General features: G+C 46.5%; 1 protein-coding gene across 1 annotated transcript in view; it reads left to right on the top strand.

Annotated features, from left to right (window-relative positions):
* rab3c (RAB3C, member RAS oncogene family) overlaps positions 1-25,758 on the top strand; it is a gene marked incomplete at both ends in the record, with an annotated part of 45,570 nt that overhangs the window by 6,747 nt on the left and 13,065 nt on the right. The window contains one exon of the mRNA XM_084330242.1: positions 7,632-7,750. Coding sequence (XP_084186368.1) covers positions 7,632-7,750 — 119 coding nt within the window. The remainder of the gene's footprint in view (positions 1-7,631; positions 7,751-25,758) is intronic.

The following is a 25,758-nucleotide window of genomic DNA, read 5'->3' as shown; positions in this document are numbered from 1 at the left end:
ACTTAACACTTTGAGTTTAAAAGCCGTTTAAAAGCCGTTGCGTGCCACCACCCACAATATTTGCGAACGCACAAACTATATCCTAAATTATGGCTATGTGTCTAATATGACCGTCGCTTATCAATTACTTGTTTGCAGTCAACATTGTGGAAACGGATTGTTTTTTAATCGGTTCATTTCCGTTTTATACCATTTTGAAAAATGCTCGTTTTTTGAAAGTTCCAGAAAAAAATAAAGATTCTGTGATAAACGCCCTTTACTGGAATACACAAAACACCTTGTAATTTTTTGGCCTATTTATGAATCGTTTTCAAATAAACGCTAGATTATCGATAGTATATGTGTACTTATGCACGCTATAGAAGCGGGCTGAAAAATCGATTCTCTTATTTCCTGGTCACCACACACACACTGATATATAGGTGAAAACAGCTCTGATTATCCCAAGACTGGTAAAATAGATTCCTTACCTCAGATCAGATGTTCTCCAAAAAGATTATTCCAATTCCTGATCGCCATTCCAAATAGCGATCGCGTTTATTGATCCAACGCTGCGTACTGGAAACACATAATCCACGCTCCTCTGAGGGTCCACAATGAGTCTGATCGGCTCCGGTTACATGTCTGACAAGTAAAATGTGGATTCCGGACTCTTTTTCATTCAGTCCATTCCAATGGGGTGCAATACCATAGGTATAGACGATAGGGGGCGGTACTTTCCCAATGGAGTTCAGACAGATCCCCACTGGTAACGTGAGGCTAGATTGATGAAATATTAATGGAAATCGCTAATAAAAAATAAAACGATTAAAAACTAGACTTCTCGTCGGCTGGCACTCAACGGTTGGCATGAACTAACGAGATTTCCCGTCGTTGGCACTCAAAGTGTTAAAGTAGAAAGACAAAAGTAATCTGTAAAATAATACAGTGAATTTCCTGTGAAAAAAACATTTATTTTTTACAGTGTAAACTCAGCTTCTGATGCGTCTCCTGTTCACCAGACTCAGCAGCTTCGTTCTGTCTCGCCATGTCTTTTAACCGGAGAACAAGCAAACTGAAATACTCAGAAACAGCCGGGGAAGCGGAAGGTCGGAGCACTTGGCCCCTAAATCGATAGACTAATGAAATGTGTGGAGGCCTCAGTCTCTCCAATGAGAGACGAGAGGAGCCGGTCAGTCCAGCTGGCTGGGGAACCAACTGCAATGTTGACCAAAAGAGGAGCGATGGTGGTTGGTGTGAAAACATGCGTGATTCGACATGACATGCCTCTTGATCCAACGTGCAACACAGGATATGAAAACACGTGTGATTCGACATGACATGCCTCTTGCTCACAGGATATGCAGTTCACACAGTACACGGTAGAACATACTAACATCTCTCTATTTATTTCTCTCTCTGTCTCTTTGTCTCTATCTTTCTCTGTCTCTCTCTCTCGTTGTCTCTATCTTTCTCTTTCTCTCTCTTCCTTTCTCTCTGTCTCTCCCAGTCTATCTTTCTCTCTCTTTCTCTGTCTGTCTGTCTGTCTGTCTGTCTGTCTGTCTGTCTGTCTGTCTGTCTGTCTGTCTGTCTGTCTGTCTGTCTGTCTGTCTGTCTGTCTTTCTCTCTTTCCTTTTATGTATCTCTCTCTCTTTCTCTCTGAACACACACACACACACACACACACACACACACACACACACACACACACACACACACACACACACACACACACACACACACACACACACACACTGTAGTGTGTGCTGGGCAGGCCGTGTGTCTGTGTGGAGTGAAGGTCGTATCTATCCTCTGGCTGCTACAGACACAGTATTACAACTATATTATGTAAGACTGACAGGGAACAAGAAGGCTTTTCAAGTATCCCTCCTAGTTACACACAGTCCTCATATCCCCCCTAGTTATATTATCGTATAGCTTACGCTCTGCTCGTAGTGGAACCTTATCCCTTTCAATCTAATTCTGAATAAAATGTCTCCACATGTACACACCCATCCCCTGGCCACACCCACATCCGCTCTTCTACATAAGTGGGGACGTGGCCATACTAACAGCTCCTTCCCTATTTTCACCACCGACAAGTGTCTGTATACACCACTTGAGTTTAGTGCCGAAATAGTTGTTGAAAAGGAGCTACGTGGACATTGTATCTTATTTTTCTCTCTCTCTCCAATTTACGAGAAAAGCTAAGACATAATGTCTGCACCTTCGGAGGGTTCGGACGCTCACAACGTCACCCTTCACCAGCACTTCTCCATTGCCGCGTCTTCCGTGCGTCGTGGGGCGTGGCAGTCGGATACGCCAGGGCGGCGCCCGGTGGTGAGTTTGCCTCTCCGAGGGGCCGTTGAGCCGCCGTCTCCCGTGAGATGGCCTGGTTCCGGCCCTGGTTCCCCCGCCAGTGGACAGTCGGCCGACAGCTCCTCTGGTGGCTGGGGATTTGCGACGCAGACTCTTCACCTCTGCTCGCTCCCGTCGTAGGGCGGCGATCTGCAGGGGCGAACGGCCAGGTTTTGAGGTTGTGCTGGAGATGGAGGAGAGTGCTCTTGCCTTGTCTCCATTTCCGATGGAGACTGAGGATCACATGGAGGGGGCGAGATCGCTCTTGTTCGATGCCCCAGTGGAGACGTATCATTCTCCCCCTCTGGGTGTGGCAGGGAGTGTTGCGTCTCCTTGGGGTCCCTTGTTCAACGGTGTTGGGTTAGAACCTCCGACCCTGAGACAAGATGCCCAGCTATCTGCCGCGTCGGATGGTGGCGCCCGACATGGCAGCCTCCCGTACGTGAGGGACGCAAGTGACGTGGAGGGAGGTACGTAAGGGGAGTTGCTTGCCTTGTTCCCCGAGCTCATGGCGGCGGCCGCAGCCGCTAATGGCGTGGCCGCAGCCTCTGCCTGCACCTGTTCCTGATGACATGATAGGTCATCTCTGGCAACGTTGTCCTGTGAGAGAGACTGGCGTTGTCTGCCCATTCTTCCCATCAATGGAGGCCTACGTGAAACAGGGACAGGTAATCTCCCGCATCACTGGCCTTACCCCCGCCTACGTGCCAGTCACGCGGGTGGCGGGTTTGGTCCAGGGGCTAAAGGACGGGGTGCCTCGGCTTGATAGCCCGATGGCATCCATACTTTGTTCCGAAATGGTGTGGGAGCCGTTGCGAAAGCCGGTTCCCCAAGGGAAATCGGCTAGGCAGATGGCTAATTGGAGTGACCAGGCGTACATCGCCGCAACTCAGAGCCTAGCTGCGACTTCAAACATCGCGCAGCTAGCGCGCTACATGACGGGGATGATGGCGGGCGGGTCGGTATTGGATGACCATCAACAATATCTTCACGCCCAGGCGGCTGGAGCCATCCTGCACCTTACCCAGCTGCAGGCGATAGCCACCGGGAAGGAGCGCGCCCTGGCCACTCTATCCCAGCGCCACCTTTGGCTGGAGCAGGCGCGGGTGCCGGAACAGAAGAGGATTCCCCTGCTCACGGCATGCTGGGCTGTTCAGGTCATCCATGCAGCAGATGACGGCAGCCTGCAGAGAGATGGAGGAGGAGCGCTCTGTGCTCCAACCCCATTTCCCCCGACCCGATGCCACCGGTGATGGCCGAAAAAAGCAACAAACTGTTACAAACTGTTTATTCACTATATATATATTGGGGATACGATGTGTAAACCCTTACCTACCTGTGTGGTTGTGTGTTTGCTTAAGAGAGTAGGACAGTTTTCTTGTAAATTGTTCTGGTCACTATATATATGTGTGCTTAGCAAGGCCTGTGGCTAGCACTCGGTCGAAAGACTTGTCTTCCCTCATCATGAAGAAGACTGTGTTCTTCTTGCAATAGTAAGAGTGAACTTTACCTTTTTTATCTGAGGGGGTTGTGTGTATTCTGTTACGTTTAGGAAACATGGCATCGAGTCCACAACCTGGTTAGAGTGTTAGCCTACAGAAGTATTCATATATGTAGCTTGTACCAAGGTCTTGACCCTCTCTTTAAACGTCTGTGTTTTCTTTACTTGGTGAAGTACATAAACACGGGTGACGTGTTCGCACATGAGCCTAAAGCCTTGTTTGTAAAACCCGTTCGCAAACGAGTTTATCGTTAGTGGATATACGCTTTTCATGTAGCATGCTAGGTAAACTGGTATCATCGCTGCTTGTTTGTTTTCATCGTATCCGGGGTGTGGGGTCATGAGGGGGTGAACTGATAAACCCCTCCCCCCCCTTTTTTCTGATTGGCCAGGGGGTTGGACCTCCTGTCCTTCGGTCTTCCTGTCACGCTGTTGCGTCAGCGCATCACAGGGTAGGGAGAGGGGGGGGGGAGGGAGTTCCCTGGTCCCATGCCATATTTGGGCAGGTGGGTCACGGAATTCCCCCCCGCCATAGAGTACGTCACTGGGCGCGTTTCTATTGGTGGTGAGACTTCCGTGAGTTCTTTTCAGGCTCCATGTTGTGGACCGCTGTTATTGTCAAGATTGGGTTATGCAGTGCGTGAGAACTTTGTTTTCTGCTCTGCGCTCTGTTACATATGTATTGAGCTTTTGGTCACGTAGCTCTATGTTACATATATCTTTTCAATTATTACTCACATGGAAGGTCTCTCTGGAGGTTCCCTGTCTCCTCTCTTTTATACAGAGCAGGTTTTTAACAGGGGTGTTTTTCCCTCAGACGCGTCATATGGGACCCATATCTGTGTCTCTTGGCCAGCTTCCTGCCGCTCTCCCAGGCGGCTTGGAGGGAACGTTATCTGGGTTCTTGTTAGAATTACCATTGATGTGTTTTGGATCTCGACGTGTACATAGTGCTGGCCCTGAGTGCTTCTGTGTGGAACCACGCATGGGCTGGCGCGCCTTGGTTGCTCATCATGGAAACAGCGTTTTTTATGGAGCAACTAGGATTGAGTTTTATCTCTTCCGAGCGCCAGTGTACTAGGTTAGACTCGACGAATTCTCGTTCATCTCTGGGGGAGATGACAGAATAGATCAAAGCATTGGCGGAGGGGTCTCACGCCCTTGGGGTGGGCCACCGGGCGCGGTGCATTCATGTTCTGACCGTCTTGGTGGCGCCCTCTGTGATGTTTTAGATCGACACGCGTACCTACCCCCCTCTTAGGACTGGGGATGGTGGCGTGATTAGGACAAGGGACTGGTTCTGGTCGCGCTGGACCAGGTCAGTTAACCCGTTGTTCGCCGGGGCGCAGATCTGCTGTTCTGGTACCCTGAAGGACTTGTGCTTTTTTGGGGGGAAAATGCCGGGTTGGCCCGGGCGTTGCAGGGTTTGATGTTATGGAGGTGTTTCGTGGTTATGTCACTGCGTGTTATCCTTCACTGTTGCTTGGTCCATATTGTGTTGTACCTTGCGCTGTGCTAAGGAGCCTGGTCCTTCTCCATTCTTTTTCACCCCTCTCTTCCCCTGCTTGGCGGGGCTGGGAGGGGGCTGTCGAGGTGGTTCTTTTGTACCCCTCTGGCATCCCTGTGTACGTCCCGGTCCGCCGGGCCCAGGTCCGGACTCGTTCTCGTCGACCTGTTGGCCTGGGTTAACCCCTTCTTGAGACAGGGTTGGGTTCTTGACCTTGACCCTGTGTTGTTCGGGATTGTAACAGGTTTTTTTCCCTTCCTCTAGGGGGGTCCGGGGGCTCGGGTCCTCCCTGGTTCTGACGGTTGTGGAGGGCCTCAGCGGGTACATTACATAGCGCGCTCTGCTCGGGCCTGCTCTTGGATGGGCCCTGTCCGATATGCTGGCGATGTGGGGGGTAGTGTCACTAGTTACCGTCTGGTGGGGTCTCGATGCTGCGGCATCGTTGGCCTCACCAGGCCACCTTTCCGGGGGGTCCTGACCCTCAGGCTGTTCCTGGGGCTGGGTCCTCCTTCGCGCTCCGCTGCTACGGCCTTGCCACAGGGTTGGGTTCTTGACCTTGACCCCGTGTTGTTAGGGATTGTAACAGGTTTTTTTCCCTTCCTCTAGGGGGGTCCGGGGGCTCGGGTCCTCCCCGGTTCTGACGGTTGTGGAGGGCCTCAGCGGGTACATTTTTCGAGCTTCCGCTCTGCTCAGCTCCTGTGTTCCACTACGAGCAGCGCGTAAGCTATACGATAATATAACATACGGTTATCCTATAACCATAGTTATATGAGTATAGCGAGTGCTCTGCTCGGACTCACTGAGGACCCCGTGGTCCTAGCCTTCGGTGGTGAAAGACTTGGGAAGGAGCTGTTAGTATGGCCACGTCCCCACTTATGTAGATGAGCGGATGTGGGTGTGGCCAGGCGGATGGGTGTGTACATGTGGAGAAATTTTATTCAGAATTAAATTGAAAGGGATAAGGTTCCACTACGAGCAGAGCGCTCGCTATACTCATATAACTATGGTTATAGGATAACCGTATGTTACACATACACACAGTCCTCATATCCCTCCTAGTTACATATACACACAGTCCTCATATCCCTCCTAGTTACATACACACAGTCCTCATATCCCTCCTAGTTACACATACACACAGTCCTCATATCCCCCCTAGTTACACACAGTCCTCATATCTCTCCTAGTTACAGACAGTCCTCATATCCCTCCTAGTTACACACAGTCCTCATATCCCTCCTAGTTACACACAGTCCTCATATCCCTCCTAGTTACACACAGTCCTCATATCTCTCCTAGTTACACACAGTCCTCATATCCCTCCTAGTTACACACAGTCCTCATATCCCTCCTAGTTACACACAGTCCTCATATCCCTCCTAGTTACACACAGTCCTCATATCCCGCCTAGTTACACACAGTCCTCATATCCCTCCTAGTTACACACAGTCCGCATATCCCTTCTAGCTACACACAGTCCTCATATCCCTCCTAGTTACACACAGTCCTCATATGAATGAATGAATGAATGAATGAAAACTTTATTAACAGATTGCAGAATGGGTACAGTGCAGTACAGCTCAATACATACAATTGTTAAGGGGATGCAGACCAGAGAAAGACTTTCGTCTTGTTTCCACCAGGGTCCCCCATTTCCAATTCATCGTAACATATATGACATACATGACATACAGATAGACAGTACTGCTACATCTATACATTTATGACATACCAGATTTGCAATTACAGTACTGTATTTGTGATACAAAAAGAGTCCAGAAAGAAAAGAGTATATACATTAGGCGTAGAAACTGTACATTGGATTGGGTAGGTGGGGGTGGGACTGTACATTGGAGGTGGTTGGGGGGGGGGGGGGGGGTAGGAGTGGGGGGGGGGGGTGTTGGCGGGGGTTGTCTCTCCTAGTTACACACAGTCCTCATATCCCTCCTAGCTACACACAGTCCTCATATCCCTCCTAGTTACACACAGTCCTCACATACCTCCTAGTTACTAGGTGGTTACCATGGTTACTGGCAGCCATGCTGGGAGGGAGAGAACTACACTAACGTAGTGTAGTCGGACATGTCATATTTATTTATTTTGTTTATTGAGAATTTGCTGCATATATTTACCGTTGATTTTTCGTAGTTATTATTGGTTAAATGTTCAAAATACAATTAAAATTTAATTCCATGTTGTGTGTATGTTGTGTGCTTGTTGTGTGTATGTTGTGTGTATGCTGTGTGTATGTTGTGTGTATGTTGTTTGTATGTTGTGTGTGTGTAGGACACAGCGGGTCAGGAGCGCTACAGAACCATCACCACCGCCTACTACCGCGGCGCCATGGGCTTCATCCTGATGTACGACATCACCAACGAGGAGTCGTTTGGCGCCGTGCAGGACTGGTGAGTCTCTTTTGTCTCTTGAGCTTAACGTTCTGCCGGCGGCCATTTTAACTTTCAACCGATGTGTTGGTTGAGCGACAATAACACAGCGTGATGCTGACAGACAGCTGAAAAATGTGTTGCGAAATGCGACCATGGTTTTTCAGCCGTCTGTCAGCATCACGCTGTGTTATTGTCGCTCAACCAACACATCGGTTGAAAGTTAAAATGGCCGCCGTTTGATTGACACACCGCTCAACCTATTACGTGCTTCCAATCTCGAGTTACAAGACCAAACAGACAATGAGCGTCAGTTTCGTAAAAGTGACCACCTCCGGTTTCGCCTCTCAATGACCAAACAAATCACCACTGACAATGGAAATTATTGACCGTGTGTGTAGCCAATGAAATTCTGAAAAGAATGACATCTTACTGGAGTTGGTTTTCTGAGACCGAGAAGCGGTAAAAGCAGTAAAAGTGGTAAAAGTGGTAAAAAAAGACAATGAACGTGTGCCTCCCTCTCCGGAGCGCAAATTACGCTAGTCTGTTGCTGTGCTGATCTGTTGTTGTGTGAGAAGGGGTGTGGGTGGTGTATGTCAGTGGTTACCAAAGTGGAGGTTGCGATGATAAAAAAAATAAAAAGATTTCAAAAAAATTATAAAAAAATATAAAAATGTATGCAGTCAGGCCACTGAACTTAGAAGCAGGCCAGGCCAGTGTTTCTAGTTGCAGCGGCGCAATAGTTAGATAACCTAGGTGGGGAACAACCAGGAGATCACTGCAACTCACACAAGTTGGAGAACTATCTCTCTCTCTCTCTCTCTCTCTTGCTCACACACACACACAAAGGGAGCCGCATGTGATTGGTGGAGGCGGGACCCTTACAAAAATCAAAAAATCCATCAAAACCAGTGTTGTTGGGGCGGTCAGGTGGCGTAACGGAGATTGCGTTCGTCACCAAACCCCGGAGCGGCTAGATTCGCCTGTTCGAATCCAGCTCACAGCTCCGGGGTTGTCACCAGCTTGGCTGGCCGTTCACACTAATACAATTGGCAGTATTAGAGGGTGGGAGAAGCTGGCGGGGTGGGTCCGGGTCGTTGTAAACAGCGACTCCTACAGTTCGGTCGGGGCGCCTGCTAAGCGCGGATAGGACTTGAGTGGGATAGTGTGATCCTTCCACACGCTACGCCCTCTCAATGAGAATCCGCGCTGCCAGGTGAAAAGAAGCAGTTGATTGGCTGGACGTGTGTCGGAGGAAGCACGTGATAGCCTCCACTCTCCCAGACCGACTGTGGGGGGTAAGTGCGCAGCGACCAGGAAGGGGATTGGGAATTGGCATAACGACTAACATTGGGATGGGAGAAAATCAGAGGAAAATGGAGGGGGGAAAAGATTAAAAAAAATATATAAAAAAAAATCAGTGTTGTTGCTAATCATTGACACATGCTAGCCAGTAATAATCCCCCCCAGAAAAATCTACTTTGCATTTGATATATTGCAAATATATGCCATCACACACACTGGCATTTAAAGGGTTAGAATTATAAAATGAATATGTGGTGTTTAGGGGTGGGACGATACATCGATCCAGATCGATATATCGATGTAATTATCAACGATCGAATCGGATCGATGCAATGTAATAAGATCGATTCATATCGATACTCTTATTTTGAAAATCCTGTGGTGAGTCTCATATCCGCCCAAGAACAACAGCAGTAGCTCCGTGTGTGTAGACGTTACAGCATAGCATTCTCCCTTTCTGTGTGTGTGTGTGTGCGCGCGTCTTTGGAAAGACCAGATGAGGTCAGAGGAGTTTGATGTTTAAATGTTATTTAAACATAAACAATATAATACATAATAAATGTAGGCCTATACATGATCATGCAACATCAACAAATTGTTGTAGGAACGGTTTGGGAGAGGGAGGTAGGGAGGGGTTTTAGGTTGTGAGTTTTGAGTTCCAAAAAATGGAGCTTAAAGTTTAAAGCTCAATATATCAAAACGTGGCACTTTACAGTGAACAGGAGGTCTATTTGTATTAAAAACAATAGATTGATTTTCCTTTAAATGTCTGGAAGAGCTCAAAAATACAAATGTCAAATGATATTTTCGTTACCTTTTTTTAGTTGATCTAAATGTTACTGATGTTAAATGGGCATATGATATCATCTCATATCGATTGCAGGCACCTGAATCTAATCGTATTGTATCGTGAGAGACTTTGTGATATCGGCAAATATCGTATCGTTGTCCAAAGAATCGATATCGTATCGTATCATGATGAAACTGGTGATTCCCACCCCTAGTGGTGTTATGATCAGGGCTGAAGTTGAATAAAAGATTTATGAAAGAAAAAGTGGTATTTCAACATATAGTAATATTTGTATGGCGTTTTTGAAGAGGACAATTTAGTCCCTTATGGTAAAAGTGAGTATTTTTTTCAATCTGACATTACAAAAAAAACAGAAAATCCATCAAAATCAGTGTTTGATTTTTTTTTACCTCCTATAATAGGTTGCGGCTCTCTGACACCGTTATTTCGGGGGTCACGGCCTGAAAACTTTGGGAACCCCTAGTGTATGTGACAAGAGATTAGTGGGGGAGGGGGAGAGGGGACTGAGGTAGTGTTGACTGACTCCTCTCACTCCTTTTTGGAAAAACGCCTGTAATGGCGCAACCGAGGTCAGGGCCAGTCACTTATGGACTTAAACTCCGGACTGGATGAGGATTATTTTTTTTTTAAACATTTATTATTAGTCATCAAAGGTACAGTTGAATACATTACACATTGAATGGCACATTTTGTATTTTCGCCCTTCCCCCCCTCCCTCCTGGGTTCCCACAGACATTGCAAAATTAAATTCAAGGACTTTCTCAAAAAAGAGAATTAAAAAATAAAAGGGATACAGTTCACTTTTAAGTGCTGTTTTCTAAAGCAATTTTTTTTAATAATAATTAATAAAGAGTAAAAAATACACATTTAGTCGGATCCAATATTTATGGCTCAAAGCCAATCTCCGACAATTAGCACTACCTTGTGTCAAAATACAAGTACTAAGCATTTCAAGGGCCTTGTACGAACCCTCCCGTCTCCCTCCCATTTTCCCTCCCCTATCTTGCCCAATCCTACAAATACACAACAGGAAACATAGAACATACAAACACATATCTCTCTCACTCATCCTTCCTTCTCATTATCCTAGTGTCTTTAGCTTGGCTATGTAACCAATAAAAGGGCCCCATACTATTTCAAACTTTTCACTAGACCCCCTTAGGTTGTATTTGATTTTCTCCAGATTTAGAAAGAACATGAGATCTTTAAGCCATAGGAATGATTGAAGTATCATTCATAACGTATACCGTATCTATTTTTTTTTTTTTTTTGATCTTTTTCCCCCTCCATTTTCCTCCGATTTTCTCCCATCCCAATGTTAGTCGTTATGCCAATTCCCAATCCCCTTCCTGGTCGCTGCGCACTTACCCCCCACAGTCGGTCTGGGAGAGTGGAGGCTATCACGTGCTTCCTCCGACACACGTCCAGCCAATCAACCGCTTCTTTTCACCTGGCAGCGCGGATTCTCATTGAGAGGGCGTAGCGTGTGGAAGGATCACACTATCCCACTCAAGTCCTATCCGCGCTTAGCAGGCGCCCCGACCGAACTGTAGGAGTCGCTGTTTACAACGACCCGGACCCACCCTGCCAGCTTCTCCCACCCTCTAATACTGCCAATTGTATTAGTGTGAACGGCCAGCCAAGCTGGTGACAACCCCGGAGCTGTGAGCTGGATTCGAACAGGCGAATCTAGCTGCTCCGGGGTTTGGTGACGAAGGCAATCTCCGTTACGCCACCTGACCGCCCCGTATACCGTATCTCTGATCGTATAGTGGAATTACCCTTCTCTCTGTTTTGTTGCATTTCAATTTGGGTTCGTTTGCAGGAAGGAAGCACGGACGAGATGTTTTGAATAAAACAGCTGTGTTTATTCAGTCCAATAAACACAAACTAAATGAATCAAACAAGTACTGAATTTACTTTCTATGTCTAAAATCATCGTCTTCGGTTTGGCTGTTGGTTCATGTCTCGTTTTCTATAGTCTCTGTTCTCGAATCGTCTGGTGCCAGCGTTTCTCCCGTTGGTTGTTTCAGGTTGGCCTTGGCAACACGAGGCTGATCCTTTGTTGTTGCTGGTTGCCCCGGCAACTCTGGTCTTCAGCGATTCCCTGGCTCAGAGCTGGGAGCGCTCGTTTTTCTTCTCTTCCGATCCTGTTTCTCCGTCAGCTTCTGTAGATAAAGACATCTCTCCGCCCCTTTTTCCCGCGTCGTCCTGGTGACGATAGCTAGGGGCGTCACGTTTTTCTATTGGTTTAGCTGGATATCGGCCATTTTGGTTTCTTAAAGGGACATGGTACTATTTACATCTAGGGATTAATCATTTCATCTCCTTATATGTAAAGCTTCCAGTGGTAGCGGCCCTCTCTCCTTGAACAGAAACAGAGCATGAGTCATTTCCTAGTTTAACAGCTACAAATACTTTGCCATGCTTTGATTGTTTTTACAATAATGAGATTATTCTTTATTTTGACTAGACAGTTTGCTAAAAGTCTTTCCTTGAGTTTTGTCCCCATGTAACTATGTAATTAAACCTTTTGTTGTTTGTTAATCATACTGGTTGTATTTCTATTCTCTAAAGTAATCCTTAACTTTGTTTTAGCTTTATAGAACACTAAACAGCTTGATCTGACTTCTAATCTTTGGTTCATAATATTTTTATAGTATAACTAAGCTTTTAAAGGATCAATCTGTATCTTTATAGTCTTAAACTTACTTGTACCTTCTTATCTATCTATTTACTATATTTGCATGTATTTTATTTATAACTATTAGATTGGTTTTAACCCAGTTCTCAAATTCCTGTCTTCTAAAGACAGCTCTCCTCCTGCCAGTATCTTTTACTGCATGCAGCTGGTTTATTACCTCTAGTAGGCTTCCTGCATGACCCTTAGGGTCCTGGCATAAGTAAATAAAGAACGGTTGAAATACTAACTTAGCTGGCCTCCAGGCCCAATGATCCATTGGAGGAAGGGTTTGGTTTCAACAGCCATCTGTTTTAAAGATAATAAATTACCCTAGTGACCGTTCCCTTTAGAATGTGTGGCGGGGGAAGGGTTTTACAACGGTGGCCTGTTTACCTGTTCTGCTATCTAACCTCAAGGCCTGATCATTCTAAATAGCCTGGTGGCTTGTGAAAACAGAGGATGATTGCAACCTATCTTTAGTTGTTGTTAGTTTAGACATCAAATTGGTATTCTCCTAAAATAATCTATTGAATAACAGCAGAATTGGGCCAGAAATGTATTGAAATATATCAGAGTATTACTGAATTTAACTGTTATCTCCTATTACAATAACTTACACACAGCTTTTGAGACCCGTCGCTGGAGATTTCTGGGAGTTAAAACATGGTTCTGATTCAGAATATACCACACTTTGGGGGCTGCTGGTGATTTCCACTCTAGCAAGATCCTTCTGCGTGCTAGTAGGGATGCAAAGGCAATTCTATCTATTGTTCTTCTCCTAACCCTTTGGTGATCCGGTCTTGGTAAGACTCCAAAGATGGCTATTTCTGCACTGGGAGTTAGCTCCATGTCGAAAGCCTCGGCGAGGTGTTTGAAAATAGCTGTCCAGAAGCTGTGTAGGTGGGGACAAGACCAAAACATGTGCGTCATATTTGCTGGGGACATGTGACATCTATTACAAGAGTCTGTAATATTGGGATATATTTTGGCGAGTTTAGAGTTTGTGAAGTAGATGCGATGGACCACCTTAAATTGCATCAGATTGAGCCTGGAACAGGATGTACTATCATTTACTCCAATACTCCATTCCAAATATTCTCATCTATAGCATCACCCCATTCCTTTTCCCAGTCATCTTTGATTTTATCAAGACATGTTTCTGTGTTACGGGAGATCAGGGTGTAAATCCTTGATATAAGACCTTTTTGATTTGTGGGGATGTCCAGAATTGTGTCAATTATTGAGTTGGAGATAATAGGGAAGGAGGTATTATGTTGTTTAACCCAGTTTCGAACTTGAAAATATCGGAATAAATGAGATCTCGGGGAGGCCAAATTTTTCACACAGATCGCTAAAACTACAGAAAATCTTATTGGTGTATAGGTCCCTCACTCTAACTAGGCCTGACCTTTGCCAGGTCAAAAAGGCTGCATCAGTGTGGGGAGGGATAAAGAGGTGGTTGTTGCAAATGGGGCTGTGGCTGGAGAACCCAAGGAGTCCAGAGGCGCGCCTGAATTGAAGCCATATTTTCAAAGTCGATACAACCATTGGGTTTCTTGAAAATTTGGTCGGCCGGATTGGCAATTCAGATGAGAGCAGAGCCAATAGTGAGGTAGACTGACAGGATCCTGCTTCAGATTCACACCAACTCAGTGCCGGTTCTTGGGTCCATAAAATCATCTTGTGGATGTTGGCTGCCCAATAGTAGTTTCTTATATCAGGGAGTACCAATCCCCCACCCTCTCTAGGCCTCTGTAAGAACTTTCTTTTGATTCTGGGGGGCTTGCCTCCCCATATAAAATGGGAAATCAGTGCATTTACTTTAGTAAAAAAGGATTTGGGTAAGAAGACTGGAAGGGATTGAAAAAGGTATAGAAAACGTGGAAGAACATTAATTTGTATGCAGTTTACCCTCCCCGCAATAGTTATATGTAAGCTATTCCATCTCTCCAGGTCTAATTTAAGCTTGGCTATTAGGGGTGAGAAATTATTCTCGATAAGGTCTGAAAATGTACGACATATGTTCACTCCCAAATACTTAAAACTGTCTTTAGATATCTTAAAGGGGAATTGCTTTTCAGGGATCTGTAAGGCTAGATTATTCACTGGGAAGCATTCACTCTTTGAAAAGTCAAGTTTGTAACCTGAAAAGGTTCTGAATCTATTCAGCAGTCCGATAGTCTGAGGGATGGTAGACAGTGGATCAGAAATGAATAATAATAAGTCATCTGCATACAAGGAGAGTATATGTTCCGAACCATATCTAAAGATTCCTTGATTGGAGTTGGCGGATTTGAACGCAATAGATAAAGGTTCGATTGCTACGGCAAATAGCAAAGGACTCAGAGGACATCCCTGGCGGGTACCTCTACCAAGAGTGAAGTACTGGGATATCATCCCATTAGTACTCACAGATGCTTTAGGTGCCGAGTATAAAAGTGTTATCCAAAAAATAAATTTGGGACCCATACGAAACCTATTAACCCTTTAATCGCCGTTGACGCTGAAACACGTCATTCCCCGCCATGCTTATTCTGCCGATGACGCTGGACAGCGTCTTTGATATCAATATTTCAAAAATCTATTTCTCCCCCGGAGACATTATATGTACTGGTGAGCCCCTGTCAACTCTCTAACGGTTCAAGAGCGCCATCTGGTGGCCGATCGGCAGATCGCCCAGGGAAGAAACAGGGAAGTGGAAGCTGGTGCTCATTTCAATTTGGTCCAATCACTCGCTATAGGTCCCGGGACTCGAGCTCGACACAATGGATATCGATCCGTTGCCAATAACTCGATAAACAACATGATTTGGACGTATATACTATTATACAACCTGAAAATGGATCGGGTATTTCTATATCCCATAATAGAAAGATTTCTGTTCCACGCTCATCTCCCAACGGCGAGAGGAAGCTACGGTGAGTTTCAGCTTTATTTTTTAATGTCTTCTATACTAACTGCTCCAATGATATCACCCACACTAGATGAATGATATAACGTTGCCCACGGAATTATAAACGACCCCCCCCCCATCCGGTCATCATCAGATCATACGTAGTAACTTCTAGAAGTACGTCCATTTGAAATGTTTTATCTCGCGCCGATTGCTATCAAACTGTATACAATCATCAATATAATGCATTTAGGGCTATAAATCACGTTCTGGAGAAAGCTGCAGAAAACGATAAAAACATACTTATACTTTAGACCTTATTTTAGTATGAATATGTGAATGAAAAAGTATAACGTTGCTACACCCTGAACAATAGATATAGGACTTTGAATGGGCCATGGTAATGTCAATTTAGCAATATAATTTAAAAAGTTATAGCCCTGCAAAGAAGGGGAACTTCTCCATGTTAAATAGGGCTGGCGAGGGATGGTAAATTATGAATTTAACCCCGGCGATCAAAGGGTTAAGGACCTCTAGCAGATACCCCCACTCCACCCTATCAAATGCTTTCTCCGCATCCAAGGAGACCACCACCTCTGGTGTCTCACCGGATGCAGGAGAATGAAGAATATTTAAAAGGTGCCGGATATTAGAGAAGGGGTTGCGGTTTTTCATAAACCCTGTTTGGTCTAATGATATGATACCTGGCATAACCGAATCTAGCCGCATGGCTTTTGCTAGGATTTTATAGTCTGCATTTAAAAGGGAGATAGGGTGGTAGGAGCTGCAGTCAGATTGTTCTTTACCCGGTTTTAATAGCAAGGTTATTGAGGCCTCAGTGAGAGTTGGAGGCAGAGCCCCTTGGTCCAGAGAGTGATTGAACATTTTTAACAGGAGGGGGGTTAATTTATCTATGATTTTTATTTTTTTATCCACTTTTTCTCCCATTTTTCTATATTTCCTCCCATCCCAATTTCGTATCATCCAATTCAACCCTCCCCTGTCACGAACGCTGTTTCTTGCCTCCCACAAGCCGGCTGCAATGTGGACTAAGTCATACATAGCACAAGTCCCCTCCGGTACTTGAGGTAACAGCAGTCGCATCTTTTCACCTGCGCAGCTCGATCTCTCAGTGGCGAGGAGTAACGCGTGGGAGGCTCACGCTGCCCCCGACACTTCCTGATTCTACTGCGCAGGCGCACCAACCGACCTGTAGGAGTCGCTGTCCACAACGCCCGATCCCCACCCATCGGTTTCCCACCCCCTAATACGGCCAATGTGTAATAGTACGGACGACCAGCTAAACTGAAAGCAAATGTGGAGCGCTGGGCTCGAACAGGCGAGCCCAGCGTCTCCAGATTTCGTGGCGAGCGCCTTGCCCACTACGCCACGTAGCCGCCCTTTATCTATGAATTTTTTATAGAACTCTATTGGATAGCCATCTGGGCCAGGGGCCTTGCCACTTTGTATCAGTCCAATCGAGTCTGCTATATGACCAGGTTCTAGAGGTTGGTCTATTTCGCTCGCTTGCGTGTGGGTTATGGATGGGAATTCCAGGTTGTCAAGAAACCTTGTCATGTCTGTATCATCCGCAGGGGTTTGTGAGGTATAAAGCTCGGAGTTTAATGACACTTTTTGCCAAGACTGACCATTGGAGATCAGGTGGGACAGAGACAAAGAAGAGGACAAAGAAAAAGGCGGTGGGACGAAACAGAAACACAGGGGAAGGAGAAGTGGAATCAGAATTAGGCTCAAAAGTTCTGCTTACCGGGCGGCTGAGTGGCGCAGTGGGCAAGGCGCTCGCCACTAACGCAGGAGATGCTGGTATCAAGCCCAGCTCTCGGTGTTGCTACCGGCTTGGCCGGCCGTCATACTAACACAATTGGCAGTGTTAGAGGGTGGGAAAACCGGTGGGTGGGGATTGGACATTGTGGACAGTGACTCCTACAGGACGGTTGGGTGATGCCGGTACGGCGGAAACAGGAAGTATCGGGGGCAGCGTGAGCCTCCCACGCGTTACACTTCGCCACTGAGAGAAAAAATCTGCTTACCGGCCGGCGATTCCATCAATTTTACTGGCAAATGTACGTGCGCTGGAAAATAAGATGGACGATCTTCGGGCACGGGTTCGATTCCAGCGAGATGTGAGGGATTGCAACATCATGTGTTTCACGGAGACATGGCTGAAACCAACAACTCCAGATCACAACATCTCTCCTTCGGATTCCTTCTCCGTCTTCCGAGCGGACCGTACAGAAGCCTCCGGTAAGAGTACTGGAGGGGGGGTCTGTCTCCTCACAAACAACGGCTGGACTAGCCCTAAGGAGATAAAGATACTCTCCAGTTCATGCTCCCCGGACATGGAACATCTATCCATTCAATGTCGCCCCGTTTCATCTCCCCCGAGAGTTCACCGCCATTATCATGACGGCGGTGTACATCCCTCCACAAGCGAATACCGCCAGGGCCCTGGCGGAACTACAGGTCCACCTAAACAACCACCAGATCAAACATCCGGACGCAGCCATGATCGTAGCCGGCAACTTCAATCAAGCGAATCTGAAGAAGGTGATGCCAAACTTCTTCCAGCACATCGCTTGCTCCACCAGGGGAGGAAATATGATGGATCATTGCTACACCCCGTCAGAGCCGGTTACAAAGCAGTACCGGCTCCTCCATTAGCTGGTCCAACAAGCACATCGGATCATGATGCCATCTTGCTTTTCCCGGCCTACAGGCAGAGATCACGTGACGCTGTCGTGTCACGTGAGGTATATAAGTGGTCAGACCAATCAGAGGCCATGCTACAGGATGCACTCGATGACGTCGACTGGGGTATGTTTCAGTCTAGCTCCAGCGGCGTCAGTGAGTTTGCTGATGTTTCATAACAACACTAGCGGATAGCATTGTACCCACGAAAAAGGTTAGGGTCTTCCTGAACCAGAAACCGTGGGTTGACAGTACTATCCGAGTGGCTCTGAATGCTCGCACCACTTCTTATAACCTGGGCAGAGCGTCAGGAAACATGGAAGAGTATAAGGCTACAGTCTATACTCTGTGCAAGGCTGTAAAACTTGCTAAGAGGACATACGCTGACAAGATGGAGGCACAAATGGCCCAGAATGACACAAGAGGTTTATGGCGAGGACTACGGACGATAACTGACTACAAAGTCAGCGCCCCCTCAATGGGGAGTGCAGACGCCTCTCTCGCGGACCAGCTCAACTCCTTTAAGCACGGTTTGTGGTAAACAGTAGCGATGCTAGCTCACCGGCTAACGACGGCACTGACGCACCCGCCGTTATGGAGGGGGGGGGGGCATCCGCAGGGGGGGGGGGGGCACTCTCTCATTGACGGAACACAGTGTGAGAAGAGCATTTATGCGGGTGAACACCAGAAAGGCAGCTTGCCCAGATGGGATAACAGGACGTATACTTAAGTCCTGTGCTAACCAGCTAGTCCCAGTGTTCACCACCATATTTAATCTATCCCTGGCTGAATCCGTGGTCCCTGCCTGTTTCAAGGTGTCCACTATAATACTGGTACCAAAGAAATCCTCCCCAACAGGTCTTAATGACTACAGACCGGTGGCACTCACCTCTGTGGCCATGAAATGTTTTGAGAGGCTGGTTAAGGATTACATTTGTGCCTCCCTCCCCAGCGATATGGACCTATACAGGCCAAACAGGTCCACTGACGATGCGGTCTCCCAAGTACTGCACAGCACCCTCTCTCACCTAGACTGCCAAAAGGGGGGCTATGTGAGACTGTTGTTCATTGACTATAGCTCAGCGTTCAACACCATAGTCCCCACCAGACTGAGTGAAAGGCCCCAGGCGGTCAGGGTGGGGGGTCAGACCTCCAACACCATCACCCTGAGTATCGGGTCCCCCCAGGGCTGTGTCCTGAGCCCCCTGCTGTATTCACTATACACACATGATTGTGTGGCCAAGTTCAGCTCCAACTCCATAGTGAAGTTTGCGGATGACACAGTGGTGGTGGGGCTGATCTCTGACAACGACGAGAAGGCCTACCGGGAGGAGGTTGAGGTACTGGAACTCTGGTGACAGGACAACAGCCTGCTCCTGAACATTGGTAAAACCAAGGATTTTAGGAGAACACAGCAGGACACACACACACCACTGAGGATAAACGGGCTATCGTGGACAGGGTGAGCAGCGTCAAGTACCTGGGGGTCCACATCTGGAGGACCTGACATGGACAACACACATAGACTCAGTCGTAAAGAAGGCGAAGCAGCGCCTCTACCACCTGAGACAGTTAAGGAAGTTCAGAGTATCGGGGAAGATACTCCAGTCCTTCTACTCCGGAGCTGTAGAGAGCATCTTGACTGGAAACATCACTGCCTGGTATGGAAACAGCACGGCACAGGACAAGAAGGCCCTACAGAGAGTGGTGCGCTCAGCTGAGCGTACTACGGGTATTGCACTACCACCCCTGCAGGTCTTATATAACAAGAGGTGCAAATCCAGAGCCTGCAGAATAATGAAAGACCCTCACCACCCCAACAACAGCCTGTTCAAGCTGCTGCGGTCAGGCCTGCGAACACCAGCAACTAGGACAGAGAGACTTCGGCTCAGCTTCTTCCCCCAGGCCATCAGAGTCTTGAACACTGAACTCTCCACACACAAGCACACATGAGCACACACACAACACACACACTGTATACGCTCACACACTAGCAGTCACTTTAGCATGAACACACACACACACACACACACATGCTGCACACACTCACACTCAACGGTCACTTTACACAATGAAAGGTCACTTTAAAAACAAGAACGGGAGTGGTTGTATAGTAAACAGATGGATATAGCAAGCTAGCATAAGGACACATAGTATAACTGTAGATTGTATAGTATAGCATTGTATAGTAGTGTACATAAGACCCAGTGCCTCATCCGTAGCTAACAGTGTATTGCACTGTTAACAGGACCTTAGCATGTCTTACCATGCTTTTTGTAAACTGTATGTACATATACCTGTTATGTCTTATTGTTATTACTTGTATTATATGCACAAATGTCTTATTCTCATCCTATTCTTATTATTGTATTATTGCACAATCGTTGCGGGCAAGACCCCCCGCATTTCACTGTATGCTTGTATGCCGTGACAAATAAAACTCTTGACTTGACTTGGCTTAAACATACCATTACATAAAGATGTGTAAAATGGGCAGGGGTGAGGTGGGTTTTAGGAGTAAGGTCAAGTAGTAGTCTGGCCAGTTTGTTTTGTGATGTTTGTAGTCTTGTTTTTAGTGCCTTTGAGGTGCTTTGGTACCATGAGGTGCATACTATATACTTATTGTTTATGTGTCTTGTTGTAAGCCCATATGGGCTGGGAATACATCTGTATGTAAAACACAAAAATAAAAAACATCGCAACGACCAGGAAGGGGATTGGGAATTGGCATAACGACTAACATTGGGATGGGAGATGTTGACAGAGTCAGCTATGGAGCGACAATAATATGTTCATGACGACAAGGTTTCTCTCTTTAGCCTTTGGCGTGGTTTATTATCACATTGCACACATCAGTACACATGAGACTTTCTCTTGTGAGAGCGACGGAGGAAGAGAGTGAGGGGGGAGGTAACAGCTCCTTTTATACCCCTTACCTGGCGTCAGCTTCAATAGCTACGCCTATAGCGCCCTCTTGTGGAAACAGTTAGACAGTTACATGCAATCATACATAACATCTAACTTCAACAGGAGAAAAACGGAAAAAGAAAGGGGGGAAAATAGAAAGTAAAAAATAAAAATAAAAAAAGACTTCAGGCTATGGGCCCCGTTTTCAGCTAATAACTATAGAGTAGATCGATCTGCAGGCATCTGTTTGCAAAATAATTCAAACACTTTTATTTCAGTGTGTTCAAACCTCTGTAACTCTGTGACAACAGCACTCAGAGTGTTTCCTCTCAAAGGAGGCCAGACTTGTGCATCTGCTGCAGATGGTTCCAGAATAGCATCCAATCTCTCTCTGTCTCTCACTCTCTCTCATCTAAAATAAGAAAAATTATAATAATAAATAAAAGAAAACCCCCACTAATTGACTTAATCCTACTTACTTACTTATTTACCTATCTACTTACTTACTATTTACTAACTTAACACTAGAACAGCCATGTAGAAAATGTCACTGATTCCCGCCGGAAGGGGTCAGATGACCCCACAGCTTATATGAGAAATATGAGAAAAATAAACAGTGTAAACTATATAATTACCTCTTAATATACAAATATGAGGTTTACCACAGGTTTGAGTGACAAAAAAAAATTATAATAATAATAATAATAATAAATAAAAATATTATAATTTTTAATCTTTTTTTTTTTATGGAAGAGCCACACATTGACGGGCATAGAGCCACATGCGGCTCGCGAGCCATGGGTTGGCCACCCCTGCGCTAGACGCTCGCAAAGTGCTGTGACTTTCCACATATATTCTATGTGGAATAACGTTCTAATTACATTTTCCTGAAGTCATTTTGAAATTTCAGAAACCGTGCCAGATAAAACGGGTACTTTTAGGAAAAGTCATTGAGTGACAGAGCTGGAGCTCAACCGAGTGACGAGGATACATTTATTGAAAATGCCTAGGGGTAATTTGACCCCTTGTCGGCTGTGCTAGTGTTAACATACTTATTTCCTCATTAAGACCTCTATACTCCTCGTTTTAGCTATATACTTGCGATGCTATACTAGAATTTGAGCTTGACGTGAGTCTCTCCAGATCCAAGAGCGGATCTGCTGAAGGAAACGATGTGGTAAAAAGAGAGCGCTGCCCTGGTTAGCTGTCCGTGCTGCTTTTTTGATTCACTCTCACACTAAGCGCTGTCTATCTGTGACTGGTATCTTGAGTTATATGTTAGAGAGTTATCCTGCAGCTACCCATAAGCTTTAGACCTATAGATCTAAACTGACAGAAAATAAACTGTTTTCCCTTTAAATACTATTGAGACTTTGCCACAGGCTTTAATTCTGCACGCTCTGTCTGCCTTGTTCCTTGTGACAAGGTTACAGAAGGGAGAAAAATGGTTTCCGTGGTAACAGCTGCTTCTCTGACGAGGTCTGGATGAGCTTCCGACGTGCTCATTTCCTTTCTGCTGTGATGTCAGGAAATAACCTTGTGGGGGCGCTCCTGTAGCACACCACTGAGTCGCGAAGCGGTCGTCCCGGGTTCGTTTCCCAGTCCCGGCGACCATTTGCTGCATGTCTTCCCTACCTCTCCTCCCGTTCTCCCTCTCTCCCTCTATCGGTCCTGCATGGCCAGAAAAAGCTGAAAATGCTATAAATAAAAGTAAAAAATAAAAAGGAAATAACCTTGTGACCAAAACGTAGCACTACAGATATGTGTAACTTTCTATCATAAAGATAACAATGACAAAACATTTGGAACATTTGGAAGAAGTCTCTCCTCTCCTCTCCTCTCCTCTCCTCTCCTCTCCTCTCCTCTCCTCTCCTCTCCTCTCCTCTCCTCTCCTCTCCTCTCCTCTTCTCTCCTCTTCTCATCTCCCCCCTCTCCTCTGCTCTCCTCCTCTCCCCTATCATCTCCCCTCCCTTCCCCCTCTCCGTTCTTCTCCTCTCCTCTCCTCCCATCTTCTCCTCTCCCCTCTTCTCCTCTCCTCTCTTCTCCTCTCCTCCCCTCTTCTCCTCTCCTCTCCTCTCCTCTCCTCCCCTCTTCTCCTCTCCTCTCCTCCTCTCTCCTCTCCTCTCCTCTCCTCTCCTCTCCTCTCCCCTCTCTCCTCTCCTCTCCTCTCCTCTCCTCTCCTCTCCTCTCCTCTCCTCTCCTCTCCTCTCCTCTCTTCAGATGGAAAAACAAACCTAACTCAAGTTGAAATGATTGTATGTAAACATGGAGACAGACACCGGCTCAGTGCAGCATCTGCTTTAGACTTGTTTGCCTGTCAGATTCAATATCAGCAGTTGGACATGAAGTGACCCACATCTGAACCTCCATGACCAGCCAGCTCTGGGTAGAGAGAGGAAGTGGACCAGCATCTCTCTCTCTCTCTCTCTCTCTGACTGGACTGCTTTTCTCTCTCTCTCTCTCTCTCTCTCTCTCTCTCTCTCTCTCTCTCTCTCTCTCTCTCTGACTGGACTGCTTTTCTCTCTCTCTCTCTCTCTCTCTCTCTCTCTCTCTGACTGGACTGCCTTTCTCTCTCTCTCTTTCTCTCTCTCTCTCTCTCTCTGACTGGACTGCTTTTCTCTCCCTCTCTCTCTCCCTCTCATTCTCTCTCACTCTCTCTCTCTCTGAGAGAGAGATGGACAGAGTGTGTGTGAGAGAGATCTATATATAGAGAGAGAGAGAGAGAGAGAGAGAGAGAGAGAGAGAGAGAGAGAGAGAGCCTCATGTCAGTGTCATTGGCAGTGTGGTCAGGAGGTCAGGTGTAGAAGCGGAGCAGGGCCCCGTCTGGAGAAGAAGTCTCTATACCTCCAGGTCCAGTTGGGGTCAGAGGTCAAACCTGCCCTACCACTGATCCACTTGAATTAGAGGCAACATCTGGTGACAGTTCCCAGGGAGACACAGAGGGGTCGTCTCATGCCGGTGTGACTCAGCATCTTGGGGAGAGACCACTAAAAATCTAAAAAGATTTTTATTGAATAACCATTATTACTGTAGTGGCCGCTTGTCGCTCCCCAGTGAATTGACAAGCGTCCACGGTGCACCCGCTAATAGTGGCTCCTACTTGGTCCCAAAGTTGTGATGTTGAATGAATTGAATGTCCAAAGTTGCCGCCGGTTCGGTTTACAGGTTTATTGTTGTCCAAAGGTGAATGATGGTGAATGAAGGGTTAAATCAGAACAGTTGTCAAGTGCTCAGATGAAACAGTGAAACAGCAGTGAAACAGCAGTGAAACAGCAAGAAAATTGTATCCTAACACAGGTGCACAAAAACTGCAGTGATCACCTTGGCTATTTATAGTAGTGGGCTGTAATGGGTGGTGAGCCCTCTAGTGTCCAAACATAATTAAGACAGTACTCTAAACAGTGCAATTCTAATATATAATATGATATGTAGATAATAATAATACTAATAATAATAATCAATAACAAAAAACACTCATTCGGCCTTTACACAATTACAAAACAAATAACATGGTCGGGTGAGTGTTCATTATAGCTGGCAATCCTCAATAATAATCAATTTCAAATCATAGTTCTAAACACGAAGAAGCTTGACTGGGGCTCTGGTTTTCGCTTGTTGTCCCTGTGCATGGGAAGAACAAATTAATTAGTAATTCAAAATAACAGTCAAGGTAACTCAATGATATTATTCAAAGTGTTTTTTTGTTTTAACAAACAGAGCCATATAGCTCTGATAGGCTTATAGCCAATGTATATTCAAAGTTCAACAGAGCCCTATGGCTCTGATAGGCATACAGCCAATGTCCACTGGTTGTGAGACTCCATCGGGGTCGTCAGGACTTTCTGCTGTAAGTCGGTCGGGAGGTTTCAGCCATTCTTCCCCAGGTTTCATTTACGCCGTCGTCTTTTGTAGTTTCTCCTCTTGGAAACTGGCATATCCAAAAGTGTTTGGCCATTACCGGCCCCGGTAACACCATGGGCTTCCATGGGCTTCACTTGGTAAGCTTGTTTAGGCAGTTGCTCTTCCACTGGCTCGTCATCTCCTCCAACACTCCCGTCCTCAGCAGGTCCTTGCAGAGCAGAGCCACGTCTCGGGAGATGCACCTCCATGCTGCCGTCCCTCTCCTCCTCAGGACGGTGCCGCCCGGTCAGCCCTCCTGGACTGGCTTCGACTGCTGCTGTCCTGCTTCTGAGAGCTCTCGTTTTAAACACTGGAGGTTCAGTAGTGGCCCTGTTGTGTGCATCTTCCTTATGTGCATCTTCCTCCTCCTCTGCCTCACTCTCTGAGGAGCTGCAGCCGCACACATCATCTGGTTTCCCAGTACATTCCTCATCTGTGGAGTCATCTGATTCCTCTCTTTCATCATCCTCCTCATCCTCGTCTTCATCAGGTGCACATGTAGCAGAGTCAATGGTTCGTTTTGCTGGTGCTGTTTCAGGTTCTTCCTGCATTTCCTCTGCAGCACTCTCCCCCACAGCTGCCACACTGTACCTCTCCCTCTCAGCGTCTGACACAGTGATTTCCTCTGTCACTGCTTCTTCCTCTCTGCCTTCGTCATCGGCGTCCTCTTCATCAACGTTGTCCTCCTCCTCACCGTCCCCATCATCGTCTGGTTCGTTCTGAGGAAGTCTCTGGGTAGGACTCAGCAGGTCGCCTTCAACCCACACCCTGGAGGGAACATAAAGTGGGATTGAATAGTCATCGTCATCCCCATCTTCATC

Source organism: Notolepis coatsorum (genome assembly GCF_963971535.1).
Source record: "Notolepis coatsorum genome assembly, chromosome: 15".
Taxonomy (NCBI): Eukaryota; Metazoa; Chordata; class Actinopteri; order Aulopiformes; family Paralepididae; genus Notolepis; species Notolepis coatsorum.
This window is presented reverse-complemented; position numbering and strand designations above follow the sequence as displayed.